We start from the raw sequence: 19,460 nt of genomic DNA, 5'->3' as shown, positions 1-19,460 counted from the left end.
TACGTTTCATGGTGGCGTAAGCATGCAGCTACTTAATGAGCCGTGGGTCAGGCTGCCGTGGCGCGACACTCGAAGCCTTGTTTGGACACCATGTGTCAGACACACTGGCCTTGTTTTCCATGCTCAGACCTGACGCTAACCAAGCACCCTACGCAACAGTCACTCCCCCAGGTGTAGTAAACAGGGTTTCCAGGGGACATGGGGAACAGGTGGTTAGAGAGAAGGGGAGAGAGAGTGAAAGAGAGAGAGAGAGAGAGAGAGAGAGAGAAGGAGGGAGGTGAAAGACAAGGAGAGAGGGATTCAGTGAAGCAAGGGCAATTGTGTGAAAGGAGGAGGAGAGATGGAGAGACTCGATAAAACGAGTACAGAGAGTGAGAGGTGAAAGAGATGAAGAGAAGGGTGGATAAGGACATGAGAGCAATGAAGTAAGGCTTGACAACAGCAATATGCCTTGTGAAGAACCCGAGATGGCACTTGAGCAAACGCAAGATAACCAAGCTGAAAGAGAAGTCAGCTTGGAATCACAGTGGAGAACATGTGGAGAAAGAGCATACATGTAAAATGCAGACAGAGAAGAGAACTTAGGTCTGAAAGCATGGCCGTTACTAGTTTAATTTCTTGTTCTGCAGATCATTACAAGGATCCAGTGATGTTACTAGTGAGGAAGACTGAGTAGTAACAATACTACTGGTGTACAAGGGCTCTTGGTATTTGGGAGAGACTGCTGCTCGAAACCGAGCACACTCCAGTGCAGTGTTAGAAAGCTACTCACAGCTTTTACACGCATGCCTCACTGAAGAGCCTCATGAATTATACACCAACACATGCTCTCTCACACACACACACACACACACACACACACACACACACACACACACACACGTCCATCTGAACCGTCAGTGTGCCTGTAAGAAGGCCATCTTGGTAGCGGGGGGACAGTTCACCTGTAAGAATGCATGTGTGTGCATACAAAAGAAAAAATGTGTTTCCCAAATTATAAGTCATAGAGAATCATCACTTTTTCCAACACCTTTATTAGAAAATCATACATATCTTGCTCTATCTATGCTCTGTGCCTTGGAATTGCATCGATGGGTATATATTACTACCCCAAGCAAAAAGAGCCAACCAATGATCCACTCAGAATGATTCAGCATTTCAGTGGCCTGCATGGAGGAGTTTAAGTCATGTCAGCCTTCAAAACAAACACTCTGAAATACTAACTGCAAAAAGTAGCACGGAGTACATCCTATCCTCGAACATCCAGCATAGTACCCAAAATATAATGTTGCAATCTACACAGAATGAATGTTTCACAAGTATCACAGTATCAGTGGGTTCTGATGCGCTCATGACTGCATCAATAATTCTTAAGCACAAGAGATAAAAGCCAAAAGATCAAAACACATTAATAACGGTGAGGGCGAAGCCTTTGGAGACTGAAAGAAAAGGAAGGTCCATATTTCTGAAGCATCCCAAAACAGGAGCAGCAATCTGGGATCAGTTTCCCAGATCACTCATCCCAAGTTGCTCAGTGGTGTATGATGGCGCGTGATGGGGCGTTATGATACGTAATGGCGTATGATGCTGTGTGATGGTGTATGCTGGTGTATGGTAATCCATACTGGAATTAGCAGTGGTGTAACCAACAGGAATTTGATTTTAAAATGTCATCTGGGAGTGATATCTGTTTAAATAGGAGCCAAGGCTGTGATTAAATTCCAATCACAACTTGGAGACCATAATCAAAATGACATTCCCCAGATACCCTTTATTGCTATATTATGCACTGCCGAGACAACTCCATATCAGAGTCACTTCTGCAAATAATAACAATTAGCATTCCTAGATTCCACACAAATATTCATATCATATAAACTTTATTCATGTTTAAAGCAGACACAGTGTTCATTGTATACAAAGAAAATGCCTAGATATGCCTAGCTATGTTGGAGACTAAAAAAGGGATTACAAAACTGAAGTTGAACTGAAATAAAACTGAGGTGCTTTTGGGCTACAATGGGCTGCAGACAAAATTAATAAAACCACACACACACACACACACACACGGGCACACATACACACACGCGCGCACGCGCGCGTGCGCATACAACATACAATTCATCACCCTGTGATGAAATCAAAATACATTGTTGATAGCTGGTATCTATGCATGTCAGTCTACTAGTACTGGCACTCAGCAATAGGTCCATTCAAAAACTCCATTAATGCACCCATTGACCTTAATGATGGAGCACATATGTCAACAACACAGGGGGGGGGGGATTATTCACACCTCTGAATTCCCTATGCTAGAACACTAATCCTATTCACTCAATTTCTGCCATGAGTAGCAGAAATGCATCATTTTTTGTAAGAGGCAGGCTATTTTTTCAGAACACGAGTTCTTAAGAAAGACACTTTTGTTTCAGGGTCTTCTTGTCTCCTGTGTTGAAATGAAGGTGGTGGTGAGGGGGGGGTTACATGGGTGTGTGATTGTATATGTACGTTTGTATTTATGTGTGTGTGTGTGTGTGTGTGTGTGTGTGTTCAGTACAGTGCCCCATTAATTCACACTGATAGAGAACCCATTTATGTTAATGGGAAGCCGGTTCGTCATCGCAAAGCGCGCGATTCGGACAGAACAGGCCAGTCCGAAATCCGCGTAAATGGGAAAGACCTCAGCTCGGTGGCCACCTCTGCTGTCCTCCTCCTCTCCCACGATCGGCGGAGACGGGGCAGGCCTCGGGTCGCGGCGCTCCGGCCGGAGCCGACCGTCGCGCCCCTTAGCTTGCGTCCTTCGCAAGCCCGGCAACTTGGCGCTGAAGAGGGACGCGGCCAGCGACCGGCCTTCCGCGACGTCGGCCTGCGCTCGGTCTCGTTCTCCCTTTTTTTCCCCCTCCCTCGGTCTCCCGTTCGCGCCTCCTCTTTGTCCCCTCCTCTGTCAGTGTCAGTTTGGAGCAGGGCCTCCTGTCAGTATCAGGGATCCATTGCACTGGGCAGAGAGGAGGGGAGCTGCCAAATGGACGCATGAGCTAAGAAAGGTTGCCAAAGGAAGCTGGAATGAGAGAGAGGAAGAATGAGGGGAGGGCAGACGGGGAAAAAGAGAATGTGAAAGAATTCATTATTCATGTGAGTGAAAAGATTGCATATACAGAGGGATTGGAGCATCGAAAGACTTCCGCTGCCTCTGTTCAAGCATCAGTACGTACAGACATATACATATGCACACCCACCCACCCGGTCTTCTCATCTGTCTCGGAATTTGTCCACAGTACAGATACTGATTGTAGGTCTCTTTCAAAACTACTTAGCAAGATGAGTGTACATCCTGTACCAAGGCCATGAATAAGTACCACAAAAAAAAAGCATATTAGCATGGAGGAATACGGAATTCTGAGGACTCAACCAATTACTGTCAAATATCAATTCTGTAAACTTCAACTAACTGTATACCTATAAAGTTTTCCTAATAAATAAATATGTTTTTAATGATACCAGAGAAAGCTCAGCCACAAGGACACACTACAGATGTTCTCTGAGTCTAGTCTCGAGAGCTACGTCACCCTCCGGTTGCAATTAGCATAACTGTTAGCACGTGCGGGGGGCGATACGGCTTGTTCGGTGCAGAGGGTGCCTACTGCAGATAAGACAATGCTAGAGGAGTCGATTCATCAAGGACACAATGAATGGAGGCAGAAAAAAAAGAACTCATCTGCCTACAGCACGTCACCGCCTTTCAGCTGCGCTCAGTCCATAATGCAATCAGCTGACGAGAGCTGCCATGATTGCAATGTAGGAAAACGGCATCTCAGCTCAGAGGAATTAGCAACATCCTTGAAAGATTTTCCTAACTGTACTTGAAGAAACGCAAATGAGACAATGAAGAATTGGGGGGGGGGGGGAATAATTTAACCCCCCCCCCCAAAAAAAAAGGTCTGTGTGTGAATTAAGAAACAGTCAGCCAGCTCTCCTCTGGTGGAAATTTAGAATCAGCTGTGCCATTATATCACAATCCATGGCTATTTTCAGGCATATCACATGCAGAAAGAAAAAAACAAAAACAAAAACGTGTTAGTATCTGACTTGAGGGTATGACTTTAGCTCCAAGCCTTTGAGAGAAGCCCCAGTAACCTTAAAGGCATATAATAAAGATATGGGAGTCTCTCTCAACCTGGCATTTAAAATGAGGAAGTGAGAGAAGATGTGTGAGTGTGTGTGTGTGTGTGTGTGTGTGTGTGAGGCAGAAAGAGAGCATGGGAGACAAACCCACAGCATATAGCATATAGGGGTAGCTCAGCGAAAGGCCAGCATCAAGACACTTTGATCGTTCCCTTTCTTCCAGCTGTGGTGGTTCTGTAATGATGACTGGATATGAAGCAATCGAAAAAGACTCTGAAAGGTCTGGCTTAATTCTGGTATCAGGAAAATATTTGACATTGTATTGCAAAGCCACTGATTCTGGGTCAGTTGGAAAAGATGCTCACTGCCCCACAATGAAATGTGCAAAAATGTGTCTCTGCAAAAGGATTACATTTATTTGGAATCTCAGGATACCGTCGTCCTTCCACACCTGTTGTCCAGTTACACATTAAAGCTTTTATTCATCTTTAAATTAAAGGTTCAGTGGATTCTCCAATGAAAATTCCTTTTGGTCTATGCTTAGTTTCCACCTACAATAACAGAACTGTCTAAATGCCTAGCAGCATTAAAGCCACGGCAGACAAACTGCTAACCCCTAAAGCGTACTTTAAAGCATTAGGTGGACTGGCGATACTCGTCCCTTCCTTAATTACAGGTAACAGACGGCAAAGTCTCTGTGGAGTAGGGAGAGACACAAAGCCAGACAGTACAGCGGAAGAAATAGAGACAGACAATTACGTCAGGATGGAGAGCAGCAGGGCACAGGTTGGCAGATGTTGAGACCAGCTTCTGGCTGCGCCCCTGGCGGCTACAGGCTGGTGGAACAACCTGGGCGATTCCATTGGCAGAAGGGCAGTGAGAACTACACTTTAGCTGAGTGTAGCTAAAACCCCACAGTCTGATGCACTAAACTAAACGAGACCTTGGAGTGTAGCCTGAAAATAGCGAGCATAGGAAGTGAGTCGGATGGAATTTTATGAGATTGTCTTACATGCAAGAGAGGGGCAGAGCAATCTGGACATTCGTTTGGGAAAAACTCAGTGCTTAAATAAGAAGGCTCAGGAAAAACACAGTCAAAAGCCACCGAACAAAAGAGCCGGGGACACAATAGACATGTTCTGTAAAGCCCAACAAAGCAATAGCAGACGAGAGATTGTCTGTCCGGGGAAATCTGTAAACACTCTGTTCTGCTTTTGTGTTTGAGTGTTGGCGAACTATTATAGTACTGTTGTGGGTAGTCATTTGCAGCAGAAGTAATAAGGACTGGGGCTCGACGCAGATAGCGAAGGGAGCGTCTGTCCTGCTCTCGGTTAAATTGCCTTTCAGGGTGAACGCAGGAGGTGGGGGGGGGGTGTACATGGCAGAGTGACTTAGCATTACCTGCGTACTCACAGGAGCACAGCAATTTAAATTAACTAGAGAAGCAAATTAACACATCAGCAACACAAACAGATAGCCGCAGTAGATGGCAATAAAAATTGGCACTCAACTACACATGCAGACACTTATAGACAGCATGCACATTAAAATGCAGGCTGGGTACAGAAGGTATTTACTTATTTAGTTCATTAAGTGCAGGTGTAGTGAAGTAGGCTTAAAAGATGTGTCCGATCCGAGAAGGACAATGTGCTCCACTCAGCATTACAGCTGTTTTTATTATCATAAACACAGTTTTAAAAGATTGATTCATTGGCATGTTTTTTTTTTTAAGGAAGAGGATATAATGATTATAGCAGAAAGCACGCAAGAAAGAAAGAAAAAGAAAGAAAATGTTTACTCTGGATGTGTGTATGACACACAGATTGCAGTTCATATGCAAATGGACAGTGACACACTTTTTGGGTTTGGCTTTGAATCACTGTGAAACTGTGACAGCATTACAGCTCTTATGCAGGAAGGACTCAAGATATGGAATAGAATGGTAAACATGGAGATGAGTGAAGTACCGGGGGGGCGGGGGCTGATCATGAGACAGACAGTGCGTCTGAGGCTGAAGGACGGCTGGAGGGTAAATAAAACACACACACACACACACACACACACACACACACACACACACACACACTTCCTCGTTAATATGTGCAGCACAAAACAATGTCTCCAAGCTCCGTCGTTCAGCTTCACCAAATCCAGAGCAAGGGACCCCTCAGCTCTGTGAGCCCATCTCACTCCTTTGCCCGCTCAATATTTCATGTTTTCGTGTGCGGCGACTAAATCAAACATGACAGGCTGCTACAGGGGTCCTCTCTTTATAGCTGCTGTGTTGTCACAGATTCGTAGGCTGCCATATCTAAGAATAAACCTTGGATCAGCTGGCCTTTACACAGTGAACCGGACATGGCTTCCTCGACGAGCTTAACTTAACCTGACAGGGGATGGCGACTATCAGGAACAAAGTAATCAACACTGACAACACTTTTATTTGACCCGCCCACCCTGGCCCCACCACCCATCGCCCCCGCCTGTCTCCGCCTTCACTCACCTCCCTTCACCCAGTCCCAGGGCACGCCTTCTTTGTTTTAACCAGGTGACTCAATTCACTTTCTTTTATATGGTGCATTGTTCAGGATGTGGTGAACTGTTAAATTAAATTTGCCCCCTGTACTAGCGGAAGAATTCCCTGACACAGCGGTTAAATGGGCTCTAATTTGTTTCTCGTTATTGTGGGGGCCAGACTGGGTTCGAAAACTCTGGGCCTCCAGTGTTCCACAACACCCCGTTGCCCTGGTACCAGATATTGTATCTTTCATGGCCAATTAGCACTCTAGATTATACTAAAAACTAAACAGCATCTTAATTCTTTAAAATCTGCTTGGAAAAAAAAAAGAAAACAGTTGCTATCCTTCAACACTGAAGTCTTTTTTTTTCTGCTTCGATCCCCAATTCGACAGGCCATAAGGCAACACCCACAATGTTATAGAATAAACAGACATGGCTAAGTTATAAAGTAATCAGACATTGCTTATATATCAACAGCCTAGTGTTTCCCAGTTCAGACCGTCACTGTAAAATCCCGTGTCCCCCGGAGCAGGGAGGTGGGTTCTCCTCACCTTGGCTGAGCAGCTGTAAGTAGCGCACCTCCTCCCGCACCTGCAGCTGGAGAACCTGCTGCAACACCTCCTGCCTGAGTGTGTCCTGCAAGATGCCCATGCGCTCCAGCTTCTCTGCGTTCAGCCGCAGCAGGGCACGTCCTGCTCGCCCAGCGGTGGACCAGGAGGAGCAGGAGCAGGAGGAGGAGGAGGAGGACAGAGAGGGGGGTGCAGGCAGAGAGCATAGGTCAGCTGTTTCCAGAGCAACAAAAACCATGGCAGTAGTTATAATGTGTACAGTATACAGGAATAGAGGAATATGATCTGGGGGAAAAAAAGCCCACTGGAATTATGGACACTGTCTCCTGTACATGCATGTTGATTCAATAACATTAATGTTCAGACACTAATTTATTAACTGATTGCATGTGATCTGGTATAGTATATTCTGGAATATTTGTATGATATAGTATATTTTGGCATACTGGTATAATATACCTGGGTATATTGATACAGTATACGCTGGTATAGTATATTCTAGTATATTGGTATAGTATACTCTGGTATAGTATACTCTGGCATATTGGTATAGTATACTCTAGTATAGTATATTCCGGTATATTGGTATAGTATACTCTGGTATAGCATATTCTAGTATATCAGTATAGTATATTCTAGTATATTGGTATAGTATACTCTGGTATAGTATACTCTGGTATATTGGTATAGTATACTCTGGTATAGCATATTCCAGTATATTAGTATAGTATATTCTGGTATATTGGTATAGTATATTCTGGTATAGTATATTCTGGTATATTGGTATAGTATACTCTAGTATAGTATATTCTGGTATATTGGTATAGTATACTCTGGTATAGCATATTCTAGTATATCAGTATAGTATATTCTAGTATATTGGTATAGTATATTCTGGTATAGTATATTCTAGTATATTGGTATAGCATACTCTAGTATAGTATATTCTGGTATATTGGTACAGTATACTCTGGTATATTGGTATAGTATACTCTGGTATAGCATATTCTAGTATATTAGTATAGTATATTCTGGTATATTGGTATAGTATATTCTGGTATATTGGTATAGTATACTCTGGTATAGCATATTCTGATATATTGGTATAGCATACTCTAGTATGGTATATTCAGGTGTATTGGTATAGTATACTCTGGTATAGTATACTCTGGTATATTGGTATAGTATACTCTGGTATAGCATATTCTAGTATATTAGTATAGTATATTCTGGTATATTGGTATAGTATATTCTGGTATAGTATATTCTGGTATATTGGTATAGTATACTCTGGTATAGCATATTCTGGTATAGTATATTCTGGCATATTAGTATAGTATACTCTGGTATAGCATATTGTAGTATATTGGTATAGTATATTCTGGTATATTTGGTATAGTATACTCTGATATATTGGTATAGTATACTCTGGTATAGCATATTCTAGTATATTGTTATAGTAGATTCTGGTATATCGGTATAATATACTCTGGTATAGTATATTCTGGTTTATTAGTATAGTATACTCTGGTATAGCATATTGTAGTATATTGGTATAGTATATTCTGGTATATTGGTATAGTATATTCTCGTATATTTGGTATAGTATACTCTGATATATTGGTATAGTATACTATGGTATAGCATATTCTAGTATATTGTTATAGTAGATTCTGGTATATCGGTATAGTATACTCTGGTATAGTATATTCTGGTATATTGGTATAGTATACTCTGGTATAGCATATTCTGGTATATTGGTATAGTATACTCTGGTATAGCATATTGTAGTATATTGGTATAGTATATTCTGGTATATTGGTATAGCATACTCTGGTATAGTATATTCTGGTATATTGGTATAGTATACTCTGGTATAGCATATTGTAGTATATTGGTATAGTATAGTCTGGTATATTGGTATAGTATACTCTGGTATAGCATATTGTAGTATATTGGTATAGTATAGTCTGGTATATTGGTATAGTATACTCTGGTATAGCATATTGTAGTATATTGGTATAGTATATTCTGGTATATTGGTATAGTATATTCTGGTATATTGGTATAGTATACTCTGGTATATTGGTATAGTATACTCTGGTATAGCATATTGTAGTATATTGGTATAGTATATTCTGGTATATTGGTATAGTATACTCTGGTATAGCGTATTGTAGTATATTGGTATAGTATATTCTGGTATATTGGTATAGTATACTCTGGTATAGCGTATTGTAGTATATTGGTATAGTATATTCTGGTATATTGGTATAGTATTCTCTGGTATATTGGTATAGTATACTCTGGTATAGCATATTGTAGTATATTGGTATAGTATATTCTGGTATATTGGTATAGTATACTCTGGTATAGCATATTGTATTATATTGGTATAGTATATTCTGGTATATTGGTATAGTATATTCTGGTATATTGGTATAGTATACTCTGGTATATTGGTATAGTATACTCTGGTATAGCATATTGTAGTATATTGGTATAGTATATTCTGGTATATTAGTATAGTATACTCTGGTATAGCATATTGTAGTATATTGGTATAGTATATTCTGGTATATTGGTATAGTATACTCTGGTATATTGGTATAGTATACTCTGGTATAGCATATTGTATTATATTGGTATAGTATATTCTGGTATATTGGTATAGTATATTCTGGTATATTGGTATAGTATAGTCTGGTATATTGGTATAGTATACTCTGGTATAGCATATTGTAGTATATTGGTATAGTATAGTCTGGTATATTGGTATAGTATATTCTGGTATATTGGTATAGTATATTATGGTATATTGGTATAGTATACTCTGGTATAGCATATTGTAGTATATTGGTATAGTATATTCTGGTTTATTGGTATAGTATACTCTGGTATAGCATATTGTAGTATATTGGTATAGTATATTCTGGTATATTGGTATAGTATATTCTGGTATATTGGTATAGTATACTCTGGTATAGCATATTGTAGTATATTGGTATAGTATATTCTGGTATATTGGTATAGTATAGTCTGGTATATTGGTATAGTATACTCTGGTATATTGGTATAGTGCCTCATGCCCTTTATTCAGGCAGACTACACTCAACTTGTCTACATTCCATGAGAGCAGACTGGTTTCTTGAGCTGCAATGCCTGATTATGACATGTCTGTGCTGATGATAATGGCAAAATCCAAAAATTCATTGCTCACAAAGAAAGCAGCGAAACAGCAAAAAATAAAGTAACAGAAGACTGGCTGTCCAAAGAGGCAGGGTGAAGATGGCATGCCGCTTTGGGCACTAAGAGAATGTGAAGCCTCCCAGAACTGAGCAAGGCTGTAAACAATGTGCCAGCAACACTGACCATCCTCGGTTTTGTAAAGCTGAAGAAGCTGAAGCGTGTGTCCAAGAATTTCGCTACGGTCGTGGTAAGATTTTAGCAGATGGTCCCAGTCACACGTGGACCCGCTACACGACGCCACCAGGACTGCTGAGTAATGGCCTTCTCCTTTCAGCGGACATGCCAATGGCCTCTTAAATATTCTCAGAGCTTCACTGCAAATTTGTTTGAAAGCTCCTCGTCCAGGAGGCCATCAAAGACGCAGTTCAAATAAACAACCTCATTTGTGCTCATGGTGATGCTAATTAGCGCAGCAAGAACTAAGCGGGATCAGCTCGTACATGCCAGTGGAGTCATGCCAGGCTCCGTTTTTGCATGGGGGCCGAGCTGCAAGCAAAATAACAGCAAATAACATCGTCTGCCTGTCCTTCAAAAGTAATGCGAAGCGAGAGAATACATCACTGCTGACATGCAAGCTAGCACGGGGGGGGGGGGGGGGGGGGCAGCAGGTAATTATACTCGTCAATCATTACGCTCTTTAATCTGCCATTGGAGTTCTGGCAGGTACTCCAGACACTCCCCCCCATGTACAACCCATGAGTTATTCAGCTGATGCAAGGCTGCATACATTAGTGATCATTAATGAAGCTTGTCTATTTCTGCAGTCACTCCTGAATGTAATGACTGATAACAAGGCTGCAGCCTGTAGCCTTGTCTGTTGCGGGACCTTGGATTGGTCGTGGCCGACAACTGTAGGCAATACTCAGGACAGGTTGGCAACGGCCAACCGGTCCCCCTTGTAAGTGAAAGAGAGTGACCTTAATAATTGCTAACTGTGGCTTTTTACAGTTTTGGAATTAAAGTTTGGGCAAGGATGCTGAATGGTGGAACTTCCAGTACAGCATTTTCTAAAGACAACTCGTGAACAGACCAGATATAGGTACTTTAGTTGAGTGTTACTTCATTACTTTTAGATTGTTCATATGGGTGCAAATATTTTATATGAACTTGTGAGATTCTTTACCTCTGTGTGTGTGCGCGTGCTTACACACCCTTGCTTGATAAAAAAAAAAATCACTATTCTTCAAATGGAAGAATGAAAACCAAAACAAAGCCACAAGCCTCCAGCATCTGTCCTTGTGGTCTGCCTCCCATGAACAGTGCATGATTCAGTCCAGGAGTCATCCAGCATCCCACCCAGTCTGCTGCTGCTTTCCTTTCTAATCTCAACATCTCTCTCTCTCTCTCTCTCCTTAACCAGGAGTCGGAAGGAAGCTGCTATTAGGAGGCAACCGTTGTCTTGACTTTCCTTCTCTTTCTCTCAGATCACACCGGCTGGCTTGAATGTCACAGGCAGCATGTGTGCAGTGACTCACCTTGACTAGAACGACAAAGGCCCAACTCTGCGTAAAACGCTAATCTCTACCTGTCAGAAGGCATTAGGCAGTCAGGCCTATTGTGATCTACAGGGCATTAAGATGGTTTCCGTGCCTAAAGGGATTTACAGAGATGCCGTAGTGACCCACTGCAGTAGTGTGACTTCCGGCTGGCTCAGGGGCTATGGGGGCAGCAGATATCCAGCAATGTCCTATATATTTACAGAGAGAGCAAGCATCGCCACGGGCACTGCAATTACTCCCAGGTCACCTACAGTGGGATGAACGCGGGTCGAGGGGGTCATGTTCCCGCATAACACAACGTGTTGAAGCATGATAAGGGTAAGCCCATTAATGTATCTTAGCCACCAGCCATTCTGTCTAGCCAGGTTTGCCTGATCTTCTTCCCTTTGGCTTACGTTTACTAGACTGAGGCATCTGGGGGATCTTAAAGGTGATATTCAATTTGTGCTTTTACATTGGAAGCTGTCACAAAGGAACCTTACAGGAATCCAGGCCATCACCCCGAGTTTGCAATCCAGGGCAGGGGAAAACCGACTAGGGAGGCATAGAGGAGAAATGTTGAGAGGAACCAACAGGCCTCACAAAGGTTAGATAGGGATGGTATAGTCAGTACTGAAATTTACAAGATTTATAAAAGAGGCACTCGAATCATAAAAATATAAAATTATCTTTAAAACAGCTTCAGTGCCATGGTGCAATATGTTCTATGCCCACAACAAACACACATCAACACCCAAATTGTTCGTCTGTCATAAGGGGCCACTGTAGTTATCTGGTTATAGGGCAGAGATTTCTATCCTCCAGATGTGGATCGCAGTTGCTTGGTAATTTTTCAGTCAGACACCATCTGATCCACTGGGGGAACCAAGTCTGATTGACAGCTATGTGCATCTTATGAAGTTGTATATAAAACTTCATTGTATAGTTGTATATAGTGAATCTCACACACTTGCACACACACACACAAATGCATGCGCTTTGTTTCAGTTCTCCTGTTCACGGGTGAATTCAGCCTGCAGCAGCACTTTGTCCTTGATTCATGTCACCCTTGATTGCTTTCTGTAGCATGAGACAGAATAAAAGGAAGCAAACAGAGGAGAGGGATGAAGCAGACAGAAGAGAGGGATGAAGAAGACAGAGCAGAAGGATGAAGGAGACAGAGGAGGAGGATGAAGCAGACAGGAGAGAGGGATGAGAAGACAGAGGAGAGAGTTGAAGCAGACAGGAGAGAGGGATGAAGTAGACAAAGGAAGAGGATGTAGAAGACAGAGGAGGAGGATGAAGCAGACAGGAGAGAGGGATGAAGCAGACAGGAGAGAGGGATGAACACAGGAGAGAGGGATGAAGAAGACAGGAGAGAGGGATGAACACAGGAGAGAGGGATGAAGAAGACAGAGGAGAGGGTTGAAGCAGACAGGAGGGAGGGATGAAGTAGACAGAGGAGGAGGATGTAGAAGACAGAGGAGGAGGATGAAGCAGACAGGAGAGAGGGATGAAGTAGACAGAGGAGGGAGGGATGAAGCAGACAGAGGATGAGGTTGAAGCAGACAGGAAAGAGGGATGAAGTAGACAGAGGAGGAGGATAAAGCAGACAGGAGAGAGGGATGAAGGAGACAGAGGAGGAGGATGAAGCAAACAGGAGAGAGGGATGAAGCAGACAGGAGAGAGGGATGAAGCAGACAGAGGAAGAGGATGAAGCAGACAGGAGAGAGGGATGAAGTAGACAGAGGAGGAGGATAAAGCAGACAGGAGAGAGGGATGAAGGAGACAGAGGAGGAGGATGAAGCAGACAGGAGAGAGGGATGAAGTAGACAGAGGAGGAGGATAAAGCAGACAGGAGAGAGGGATGAAGGAGACAGAGGAGGAGGATGAAGCAAACAGGAGAGAGGGATGAAGCAGACAGGAGAGAGGGATGAAGCAGACAGAGGAGGAGGATGAAGCAGACAGGAGAGAGGGATGAAGTAGACAGAGGAGGAGGATGAAGCAGACAGGAGAGAGGGATGAAGCAGACAGAGGAAGAGGATGAAGCAGAAAGGAGAGAGGGATGAAGTAGACAGAGGAGGAGGATAAAGCAGACAGGAGAGAGGGATGAAGGAGACAGAGGAGGAGGATGAAGCAAACAGGAGAGAGGGATGAAGCAGACAGGAGAGAGGGATGAAGCAGACAGAGGAGGAGGATGAAGCAGACAGGAGAGAGGGATGAAGTAGACAGAGGAGGAGGATGAAGCAGACAGGAGAGAGGGATGAAGCAGACAGAGGAGGAGGATGAAGCAGACAGGAGAGAGGGATGAAGTAGACAGAGGAGGAGGATGAAGCAGACAGGAGAGAGTGATGAAGACAGGAGAGAGGGATGAAGAAGACAGAGGAGAGGGTTGAAGCAGACAGGAGGGAGGGATGAAGTAGACAGAGGAGGAGGATGAAGCAGACAGGAGAGAGGGATGAAGAAGACAGAGGAGGAAGATGAAACAGACAGAGGAAGAGGATGAAGCAGATAGAGGAGAACGATGAAGCAGGAATCAATTCTCATTAGACCATCTTAATATAGTGTTCTAATGAAGAGTAGCAGAGTTGCAGGCAGTAGTGAAGGCAGGGTGGAAAAAAGGAGTGTGAAACCAAAACAAACGCAATTTGTTCTTTTGTTTCACATTCAGCTAGTAAATGCTGCAGGTTTATGGAGATAAACAAAATGATATTAATACCTATTGTTAGAATATTAGTAACTGAAGGATTATGGAGGAGGAAAAACAATAGCCCCTTAATTGTAGAAGTTATTTAAGACTGCATCAAATCAACAGTCAAGGAAATCAGATGTATATACTAGCAATTTACATGCAAAATTAAAATAGAATGAAGCATAATTGTGATCTATTAGAACATATGTAAAAGGCCTGTAAGATCATGTCGAGTTTGATAAGATGAGTCTGCATGTTAGCTACAGTATTGGTGACCTGTAAAAATAAGGAACAAAATCTCTCTCTCTCACACACACACACACACACACACACACACACACACACACACACACACACACACACACACACACACACACAGAGAGAGAGAGAGAAAATAAAATGAGAAGCGTCTCTGAATGAATGAATAAGCAGATGAGATAAAAAAATAAAAAAAAGGGCTTGGCACCAGAGTTGTTCTCAGAGCTTTACTGCAAGCTTGAATGAGAATGTGACCGAGAGGCAAGTGAAAAGATGTAAAGGCAGAGGGGTGAGACAGAGGCAGAGAAAGAGGAATGGAAAGAAAGAGTGACAAGGATAGAAGGAGAAGAAAGAGACACAGGCAGGGAGGAAGAAAGAGTGTGCAATCAAAAATGTTCTTTGAGTACCTCCGTGAGTGCTCTTTTTTGGCTCTCACACACACAGGCACACACAGCAAATAAGAGCGTGCAGGACTGCTTTTAACTAACCGGTTGTGCAATGCCCAAATAATGTACCAATCAAAATGTCCCTGTTCAAGCTGAGAGGCCATGTGCTTGTTAAAATACACGACTGCATGTCTGTGACCGTGTCCAACAACTGCAACTTTCATCCAATCATATTTCATATTCACACATCGTCTGTGTGATGACTCCCCACAAACGTGTTCCGTGCGAGTCAAACCTTCGGTTTCCGTCCAGTTCCTTCTGTGATTCTGGATGCGCTCTGATTCTCAAATCCTTGAGCCCAACCATTCAGTAAAATCTAAGCCTTAAAAGCCCCCCGAAAGTGAAAATACATCCAATATTTCTTCGGAAAGGCAGCCACCATGTTGGTCAGAAATTGTGCTCTAGCTAAAATGGCACAATACACAAGCATCCATTACAGGCAAGAACCTTTTGTATTCCATTTCCTATCATTTCATGGCGACTCACGCATTCCACGCCTTAACTCCCACATTAACGGCTTTAACACAATGCTCAAATAATTACAAAACGGTAGACAAGAGGAAAAGGAACATTAGCTCTCCAAAGTCTCTGTTCCATCGACCCCGGCACAGCATGGTGTCACAGAACCAGCTGTGGCAAAATTGATTGCGTAACACTGTGTCCAGTATGGATGTCTATTGTGGACGGTGTGAGGCACGGGGACCCACTTCTGGGACAGGTCGGCAGAGAAGGTAATGAGGACTGTAACCTGGCGTGTCCTCTGCCGCCTGCCAGAGCTGCTCTGCTGGGAGCCAGAGGCTGGGAAGAGGCTTTTGATGCCTTTGATACAGCAGGACGGTTTTTTCAGCTCGGTTTAAAAGAGAAGGGTCTGTTCTCACAGCACCATTTATGACCTCGCTCAGAAAAACTCCAAAGCCATTTTAAATATTAAAGATCCGGAGCTGGATTGCATAAGTGACGGCAGTGACTTAGTGAACCAGTGAAACAATTTGGAATATTCTAGAAAGAGAAAAAAAAAACATTTTTGGTAGCGAGATGAAGGGTGTAGCATTTCATGTTAAACACTCAAATCTGGCCTCACAAAGAATTTTAAATGGAAATTTAGAAGATATGAAATATATGTAATTGCAAACTGGCTACCAACACCAGCCCTGAGACATGCTTTGCTTTATGCTGTTTAAGTTTTAAGTATATACTTAAGTACGTTTTTTTTTATGATTATGGTATTATGATTATGTGTGTGTGTGCGTGTGTGTGCTGTACCTGTGATGGCATGATGAGAAAAAGCCTCCACGTAAGTCAGGTAGTTATGAGGACAATGTTTCTTCAGCCACTTGCAGACATCCTGCTGCGTCCACAGAACCACAGGCTTTGAAAGGCTGGACAGTGTGGGGCTGGTGTGGTACACAGCAAAGGCCTCACCTGGCTGGATCTGCACACGAGAACCGCACCAATGTCATCGTCGTCCTCGTCAGGATCATCCATCGTCGTCGTCGTCAGCAACATCCATCATCATCATCATCATCATCATCATCATCATTCATTATCAGTAACTATATACTTTACCAACACTGTACTTTAGTCTTCAGTTATTGTCAATATAATAAGACCTTTTAATGAATCCATTCAAATTTCCCTTTGAATAACTGAATTGTGAGCATAAAAGACTGCAAATACACTCACACACACAGACACACACACACACGCACGCAAGAATATTGCAGGGAGGTAAACAGTCAGGTCATACCTGAAGTGGGTCTGAGCTCTCACACACACATACCCACATACACACAGCACTACTGTGGTGTTTTTCAAATATCAACATGGGCTGACACTCTTTGGCAGATCAGGCTTCAAAACCTTGCCTGGTTTTCCATTACTGTGGTCTGTCTGGCAGGTTTTTGCTTCAACTCAGTGTCTGTCTTTCTGTGTCTCTCTCTGTCGGTCTGTCTACTTCTGACACTCTCACTCTCTCTCTTTGAGTATACATCTCAATGTCTGATTTGCTAAGCTGTTCTTTCTGTAGCAGCAGAGTGTAACTGACAGTACTAGATAAGAGTCCAAGTCCGTATGGCATATGTAGTGTCAGCTACAGTACTTCCTCCAAGCAGCTCAGAGGTGTCTGATCTCAGAACAGCCCTACGTATGACACATCTCCAGGGCCCTGCTGCACCAACCACACAGCATATTCAAATGAGATTCACCAAATGCAGTTTAGAAAACACACAGTGCAGTGCAAAAATACACTCATTTGTTCCAAAGTTTTTATCTCCCTTATTTCAATAAGTGTGCATAACATTGATCTCTGAAAGACCCTTGTTTAATTACACATGCTCTGTATTTGGAGTGTATTCATTTTATTTAAAAGCTGAAATGTTTTAATGTCACATCCATTATTTCAGTGCTCATGAAGAAGGCAAACAGCATCAAGCAATCAAAATGCTGTAACTTTATCATAAATATGTCTCACACTTCAGGTCAAACTACAGGTGAAGCTGGGGGGTGGTGGTTGGGTTGATGACTCTGATTCACAGCACAACATTTTAAAGCTTTTTTACTGTTTACGCGATTTTTACTGTTGACTGTGCACTTGATTTGAAATGTGGAAAGAATCATTTACGTGTTGCTGTGACCCTTACACCTCTATTTGATACACAGTATCTCACTACACTGACATAGTATAGCCCATCAAAGGAAGTGTCAGCATCGTGAAACATGCCTCTCTGCTGGGTGTACATAGGTGAAAGTAGCTTATGTATAATAGAGTATAACTTATACATGCCGTATGTTTGTTTGGCTGCAAGGACAGATATTGCAGCTCTGTGTGTGTGTGTGTGTGTGTGTGTGTAGGCCTAGGGGTATCAGATCTAAGCTTGCAGCTAATGGAATATTACCCACCAAAACGCTCCACCTCGCTCAACACTAATGTGAACTCCTACCCATTAATCCACAGTACCGATAGGAGTCTGAATGAAGGAAGGCTGAAATTTAAAGTTTAAATGTTCCATATGACCCCCAGCTCAGGTTTCATTCAAAAGTATTATACAACCTGCTCTGTATGAGCCCTACACAGCAGTCAGGCGAGCCAGACAGATTGCATCTGGTGTAGATTTAAAAAGACCACGGCAAAGAACAAGCGGGAGTGGGTTGAGACAGACAGCATCAGAAACTAGAAAAGCAAAAGATATGGTAGACGATGGAAAACAGAAAGCAACCAAGCAAGATGGCAGAGGCGGGACCCAATGAGTAGGCAGCAAAAAACCCACAAAAAACAAAAGCGATTGATTTGGGAGTGGCTGGGGGGGGGGGGGGGGGGCACGCAACAGAAACACCTGCTGTGATTTGACTCGGGCTCATATTCCTCAGTGAGTAATGAGTCTCATCTCTTGGTGCGGAGAAGAAGATGAGGCAGAGGAGGGGGGGAAATGGAAGCAGCGGAGTGCCCGTCTTTCCGAAGAGCCGGCGCCCCGTCCCCGCCGAACCCTCTCACCCTACCATCCATCACTCTCCATCGCCAGTCCTGCCAGCCCTTTGGCAGCGAGCGTCCACCCCTGAACTCCCGTGACCCACTTCTGTCCACTACCAGACATGTGGCTATTAATAATACACAGCAGAATTAAACCACAAGAGCAGAAATGACTGAAATTGGGTTAAAACCTGAAAGAGTGGCCATTTTTTGTATTGTATCTTATTTTGTATTGGTCATAAGTATAGTAGGGCATTCTGTCCTGAACGAGCTTGTGACAGTGTGACTTGTTTAAAACTACACTACAAAATGCCGACAATATAAAATTAGAACTGAAATTAGTTAAACTAAATTGTATTTTGTCAAACCAAAGTCATCAAACTGAGCAGCCTTCCTTGAAATTCGAATCTATTATACTGCAATTACAAAGTTCATGATATATGGTTCATTTCAATTACTTCCAATTAAAATCAGTTCAATAACATTAAGGACATAAGTCAATCTTCTTAAGCCTACATGAATAGCAAAGAGTTGCCTGCATTTATATTTACAACCTGTTTCCCCAACAGCATTTGGATCTTAGCCGGACCATAATGCTTGACTTGACTACTGCATTAATGTCTAGTAGTGCCAGGCAACTTGTGACTGTTGGCATGAGTG

General features: G+C 42.8%; 1 protein-coding gene across 4 annotated transcripts in view; it reads right to left on the bottom strand.

Annotated features, from left to right (window-relative positions):
• Positions 1 to 1,014: 1,014 nt before the first annotated feature.
• Positions 1,015 to 19,460, bottom strand: part of samd10b (sterile alpha motif domain containing 10b) — a 61,213-nt gene continuing 42,767 nt past the window's right edge. For 2 of the 4 annotated variants that reach the window (XM_081707224.1, XM_081707225.1), the window contains 4 exons: positions 16,598 to 16,766; positions 7,194 to 7,334; positions 6,090 to 6,144; positions 1,015 to 3,058 (listed from right to left, as the gene is read on the bottom strand). In XM_081707224.1, coding sequence (XP_081563350.1) covers positions 2,980 to 3,058; positions 6,090 to 6,144; positions 7,194 to 7,334; positions 16,598 to 16,766 — 444 coding nt within the window. In that variant the 3' untranslated portion in view covers positions 1,015 to 2,979. The remainder of the gene's footprint in view (positions 3,059 to 6,089; positions 6,145 to 7,193; positions 7,335 to 16,597; positions 16,767 to 19,460) is intronic. The other 2 variants (XM_081707226.1, XM_027019245.3) reach the window with 1 other exon arrangement.

This window comes from Electrophorus electricus, chromosome 24 (assembly GCF_041902795.1).
Source record: "Electrophorus electricus isolate QZ-2024a chromosome 24, ASM4190279v1, whole genome shotgun sequence".
Classification (NCBI taxonomy): Eukaryota; Metazoa; Chordata; class Actinopteri; order Gymnotiformes; family Gymnotidae; genus Electrophorus; species Electrophorus electricus.
This window is presented reverse-complemented; position numbering and strand designations above follow the sequence as displayed.